The sequence below is a fragment of the Limulus polyphemus genome, unplaced genomic scaffold, assembly GCF_000517525.1.
Source record: "Limulus polyphemus unplaced genomic scaffold, Limulus_polyphemus-2.1.2 Scaffold926, whole genome shotgun sequence".
Classification (NCBI taxonomy): Eukaryota; Metazoa; Arthropoda; class Merostomata; order Xiphosura; family Limulidae; genus Limulus; species Limulus polyphemus.
The window spans coordinates 51,392-57,803 of record NW_013666536.1 but is presented as its reverse complement, the minus strand read 5'-3'; the positions used below and the strand labels follow the sequence as shown (position 1 = coordinate 57,803).

At 29.3% G+C, this 6,412-nt stretch overlaps 1 protein-coding gene across 2 annotated transcripts in view; it reads right to left on the bottom strand.

The window, feature by feature from the left end:
* Window positions 1-278: 278 nt before the first annotated feature.
* Window positions 279-6,412, bottom strand: part of LOC106461272 (prolyl 4-hydroxylase subunit alpha-1-like) — a 45,109-nt gene continuing 38,975 nt past the window's right edge. Inside the window, exons 12-14 of one of the 2 annotated variants that reach the window (XM_022388147.1) lie at window positions 4,468-4,533; window positions 4,202-4,298; window positions 279-3,929 (exon numbers count right to left, since the gene is read on the bottom strand). In XM_022388147.1, the coding sequence (XP_022243855.1) occupies window positions 3,859-3,929; window positions 4,202-4,298; window positions 4,468-4,533 (234 nt within the window). In that variant the 3' untranslated portion in view covers window positions 279-3,858. Of the gene's footprint in view, window positions 3,930-4,201; window positions 4,299-4,467; window positions 4,534-6,412 lie in introns of those variants that run through there. The other variant, XR_002610957.1, reaches the window with a different exon arrangement.

Genomic DNA, 6,412 nt, shown 5'->3' with positions numbered 1-6,412 from the left:
TATACATTTTACAAAATATGTTATAAGTTTCAAGACAGAATACATGATATTATATGCAAGGTTATGCCAGTTACATTATAAGATGAAGCAGCTACAAACCGACATATATGAATGTAAAGGCAAAAACAAAATCTAATGCACTAAAACACCAACCATTCTAATAACTTTAAGATCTTAACAAAACTTGTTGACAAAATTTTCATAAAAAGAAATTTAATAATCAATAGACTGACTATGTCCTGTGGTAAATTTAATTTTGACAAAAATAAAGGAAAGAAAGAGATTTAATAACAACTTTATTGAATAATTTTGGTATAAAAATCATACATAAAGTGATCCAGAAAAAATATTTTTCCACACTATTTCAATTGATTGAAAATGCATGTTTTGAATATATATATTATGCTCATTTTTATCAGCCTTTCTATGACCAGTAAAACAGTGATTTACAAATCTTTTTATAGTAAAAGGAAATTTGAGCTATAAAATCAATAATTTTTTCTAATGACAAAAAAATTCTGGTATTTTTATAGTGATTAAAGGAATGAGCAGCACACTTGATCAGTGGTTTCACATCACGGACCAGCAAAATCTTTATAAAATGCTTATGGACTATTAAAAGAATGAAATTTATGTGGCTCACTTATTTCATAATGAATCAACAAGGAAATACTCTACCTATTCCCAATACATGTACACATTATAAATTTCACAAAAACTGAATCTTTCATGAGACAATTTTTTTTTCACTGGATATTTCCACACACTAGCAGTAGGAAACCATTGCACTAAATAACACCATTGGTTTGTCTTGGGAAAATAAGCCATTTAATATATATAATTCATTCATAATTTATTTCATTAATTTTGAAAACACAAGGTTTCTTTCAAGATCACCAATGAAAATTCTTTATCTGTATGATTATAGAACAATATAATTTTCAGCTACATAAATATTTTCTTTAACTAGTATAAACTCTAATTCAATAAATTTGTATTTTATTTCTATGTTTTACCTTAAGGTTTTGTTAGTAAGTGTGATTCAATGTTTACTTTTTATAGAGTTTGCCTCGGTTGAATTAAGATTGAGACAGTGACAAAGGGCCATTACAACTGAGGTATATTAAACATAAACCACCTTTATGCTTTTTTTAACCTTCAGACAGCTGAGATATATGTTCCTTATTGAAGTTTAAGCAGTACATTACTTAGCATCACAAAACTATTATTGGCACAAAATTCTATCAAAAGCTACATACAAAATAAAATAATAATAATATGCACTCAAAACTGTAGCATTGTTAGAACAACAAAAATGTGAAACTTTTGTCTTGTTGAGTAACAAATCATAGACAAAAAATCTGGCACTTTTCATTTGACTTAGAATTTGTCTGAATTTTGTATAAATCAAACAGACATTTAGGTGAAAAAGGAGTAATTCAAAATATAGGTCTAAAAACAGTAACACGGGAAATAACAATAACTATGCATACTAGTATACGTGTAAATGACTGAACAAATATATTGTGAAGTGTTGAAACAAACTGTAAATATATCTGTATTCTCACACTGTTCTACAGTCACAGTTATTTTCCATATCCAGAATAGGTACTAAGTTACTATTCATCACTGGTCTTTCAAATCTGAGCTTTTAAGTATTTTTTTTCCATACTTATTGAAATTGTAATAGTTTTATAACAGCTGCCTCCAAACAGTGAATACATTACAAAACTTAAGTTTGCAATAGCTAAAAAGTTTTACAAAAACATTATGCATTACTTATATTCATTAACACAATAATTTAAATACTCACAAAAACAAGAAAATTTTAAATAGACCTCGAAAATTTTTTTTCTGATGTTAAATGCTATTATTGATTACACAGTTCAATGTTTTATATCAAATTTTGAGGGTTACAAAATTATCTTATCCAACATTAATGTTGACAATTAAAATAGCTGATACAAGTTCATCTAAAGTACTACTTGTCAGGAATATTTTTCGCATCATTCCAACATAGTCACAATCAGAATGAATTTATCTGGGGATCAGACTTGTATCAGAAATAAACTGTAAATAAAGTTCCCTGACCTTCACATCATTCCAACATAATCGGAAAGAGAATGAATTGATCTGATTAAACAACATGCAAGATATCATCTTGTCAGTTAGTTCTGACTTTTAGAAGATACTTTGCACAACTTTTTAATCAGCTAACATATACCAACATACAAACTAACAACAGGTAAAAACAGGATCCTATACCTTGACCAACTGAAAGTTGTAGTCTGAAGTAATGTTGATTGTTATCAACCATATTAAGTACCACCCAATGGAGCTTTATATGGATTTAGGTGTGAAAGATGATTTTATGTAGTTCTTACTTACTTACTTTCATCAAAATACACCTTGCTGAAAGATTAAAAGATACAAACAAACAAATATATTTTGAATTTAACTGAAGATCTGAATAACCTCAACTTCTTTTGAAATGAATGAATATAAAGGTTTGTGTAAATAAACATTTCACCTAGTCATCTATCACATCTTATACAATACAAAGCTCTACTGGATGACAATCTCTAGTGTTAGCTAAGCTGCAGAAAGAGGATAGTGTGCTCAACTGGTCACAGTATGGGTTTTGTTAAATGCCGATGAGATTTTATGCTTACAGATTAAAATTCACCCCATAAAAAGGTGAATAAAACTTTTTTAAGTTTAACTGAAAACCAAACAGCATCAAACTCTCTCTCTCACAATGAAGTATAAAGGTGTGTGTTCATAAATGCTACACCAGCTAATGAATACTAATAAAATCTCGTTTCATAAATTAAACCAAATTCTTATAATTTTAAACTTAATTTATTTAACACTGTAATCTGAATTAAATATAGAAATTAATACCTCTTGAAGTTTGATAAAAGACAGACTTAATCTTTATGATTTTTGTTTGGTTTAAGAATATAAATGTAATATTTCTGATTTCTTTCACTTGTAAATAAAACGTGTGTTTGTGTATATATATTATTTATACATACACACACACACACACACACACACACACAGTAAAAGCTTTATTATTTGGCATCTGCCAGACTTGGGCAGTACTGGATAGATGAAAATTCAGAATTCAACATTTCCATTACAATGTCTTACTGGAAAAATTTGGACACCTTGTTAATGTTCTGAAGTACAATATTTCTATATCATCTATAATAATAACAGTTTTAAAAAGTAGTAAATGTTGCAAAAAACCTTAAACTGTACAATAACATTTATAACTACAGTATTTTAAATAAAGTAAGCAAAACCATAGAAGTGCCACTAAACTACAATGGGCATTTGTATTTGGAGATACTGAAATTTCTGGTCACAAGAGCTTTCCAGACGAGAAAATACCAGATGACAAAGCTTTTACTGTATATATCTTTAGTTATAAGCTACTCTACTGAATAATTTGTAAATATACTGGCCATCAGTCTGTTCTGAATAAGAAAATACAACTATAATATGTTTTTCAGTTATGTTATTCAATATGATGGCAAAATTCAATGTAGGTAATACATTTAATGGTATCTTCATGTTAATGTATCATTTGATGCTAGTGTGTAAGTTTTAAAATAAAAGCAGATTAATAATTACTCTAAGATAAATTGAATTATAATGATTAAACAACAAGTAATCAACTTTCTAAATTTCAGTTATTGCTTTTGTATATGATACACTGATATAAAACACTGATCTAAGAAAACAAGACAAAGAAAAATGACTAATTCTTAGAAAACAAAGGCAGCTTTTCCACACTTCATGTGCAGAATATTCATGATTTATACCCTAAATCCATGATCCTATTTTTTCTTAATCTGTGAAATGCAATCCACATTTTCTTCTAAATTCTTGCCCTCTCTCATGAATCCATTTGTTTGATACTGCAAAAAGAAGACCAGAGAAAAGTAGGTTATAAAAAATACCTTTTAAAATAAAATCATAGATGACATTATACAAAAGTATGTACAAATAAGGATGACAGCATATTGTGATTAAGTAGCATTGAGTTCAAATATTTGAATTATTTTCTTCAGAAAACAAAAAGCATAAAACAATAGTATCCCAAGTTTTGTTCTGTTACCAGCTGTAAATTAGTGATACTTTAACATATATTATCTTAATGAAGTTTGTTTTGTTTTTATCAATACTTTACCCCATTTAGATCCAGCTAAGACAGGACAGGCTGCATGTCTTGTTAGCATGTCTCCTTCACCACTCTTGAACAGGTTGTACCAAAAGGCTGCCGAGCCCTACAACCAAAACAAACCAACAATGCACAAAATCTTTACTTAACCAAGCATGAAAGGAAATCTACTACAGATGGATAAGTATAAACATTTATCAATACAAAGAATATTCAGAAGTAATACTGCATCAGTCATAATAATGAAAATGATCAAATTGTGTATCAAAACTAACCTTCTTAGGCCATACTGCTACACTGATATGAGGAAAAACTGTAGCACCTCCTTCAACATCACTCATCTAATGAAGAGTTGAAAAATAAAATCAAGAGATGTCAAAAATGTCTTCATAAAACTAACAGATATAACATGTTGTTGTTTTTATATGGGAACAAACTAATAATCTTATAACTTGCTGTCATATAAGCTAAAGGAAAGCAAAACACTGAAAGTCTGTGAATTGCATTACCCAATGTTACACATATTAAATCTTTAATTCAAAATAATTATTTTTTACATTAAAACCAATAATGAATTTTGACACCTGCTTGAGTTTTAGCTAGCTTAATACTGTTAATACATTTGAAACATTTTTTCAGGAATGACAGTTGTTCCAGATAAGTTGGACTATTAATTATTATGAAGTTAATCAGGTGTTAATGTAATAAGTATACATGGATATAAGTATACTACTTTTAATAAACATTTTATATTAGTTAAATCATGTGCTTAATACACTGGCTTGTTACTAGTTGATCTATCCCAAGTTTAATAGATTAGGTCACATTTATGTTACGTACCAGTCTGGTTATACAGGTGAAATGCAATTGCCATTTTACACATGCTCAATCAGAAGAATTAGATGACAAGGTCAATGCTAATCTTTATGCCATGCAGGAGAAAAGTTAAATCAAATAAACAAAAAAATGTTAATCAAGTTAGACATGAACATGAGCCAAGTTAGTCCATTGTATTATAGAACTTACAAGCCAGGCTGGAATAAATTAAGCATATCAGATGTGGGACGTGTTAGGTTACAAAAATTATATCTTCATACAATCTTTAAGAGAATGATTAGCATTTTTAGAATAAAAAATGGTCAAGCCTAGCAAAGACAGAAATGCTGACAATTTGTAATGTGGAAGCTATGTAACAATATCTTACAAAGTAAAAACTGTGCCACATAATGGTCTGTATAATATTAGCATGAGAGTACAGAAAGATTCTATTATACTTGAAAAACACAAAAGGAGAGCTCCACAAAAACTTCATCATAATTCAGTGAATAGGTTTAACACATTAGCTGCCATGTGCCTTACTGGTGGGTCACAACCAGCTTTTAGCTATGGACTGCGGACACACTGGTGAGTCACATATTACAAGTAGCTTCAATAAGCTAATTAAACACAGTATAGTTACCTATAGAAATATTAGTCACCTGGGTTAAGTTAAAAAAAGAAAAGTGTGGTTGGCACTAGGGTAGTAATTATTAATACTACTGGTGTCAGTGAACGTGTTAAACCATTTTCACATGTTTTTTTGGAGACAAGTTCTTATGGGAACAGACTTATGTACAAACTTTTATAATAGTGAATCAGCCTAAAAGTTACACTTAACTTAAGTCAGCCTTATAATAGTTAATCATTTTGTAAGATCAACCACCCAGGTTAAGTAGGATTCAGGACAGAGCAAGGTACAATGCTACAGTGTTTACTTAAAAATATTAATGAAGACAAACTATTCAAAATAAAAAGAGTAAACAGATCAACTATAATTAAAGTTTGCAGTAATATATTTAGCACTCTGTGACTGAGATTGTGACTAGTCTTTTCCTGTCTCACACCCAACACACATTATACGAAACAGGGTTGTTTTAATGCAAATTTTAACTAGTTAAATAATTAAGTTTTATTGACCTAAACAACCCCTTCCCACAATATTTTCTACTTTTGCAGTGATAAACCTAAAATATACATCAAATAACTCCTCACCACAAGAAATGTAGGTCTAAGTACCAAGGTCCTATTTTGATCTCAATTTGTTCTCAAGTTTTAATTGTTTTTTCAAAATCCTAATTTGTTACCATTATAATGAAAATAGTTGACCTTGACCTTTGCACTATGTTCACCAAACATTAATAAAGTTGTCCTCGAAGGACACTCAACCTGTACCAAATAATA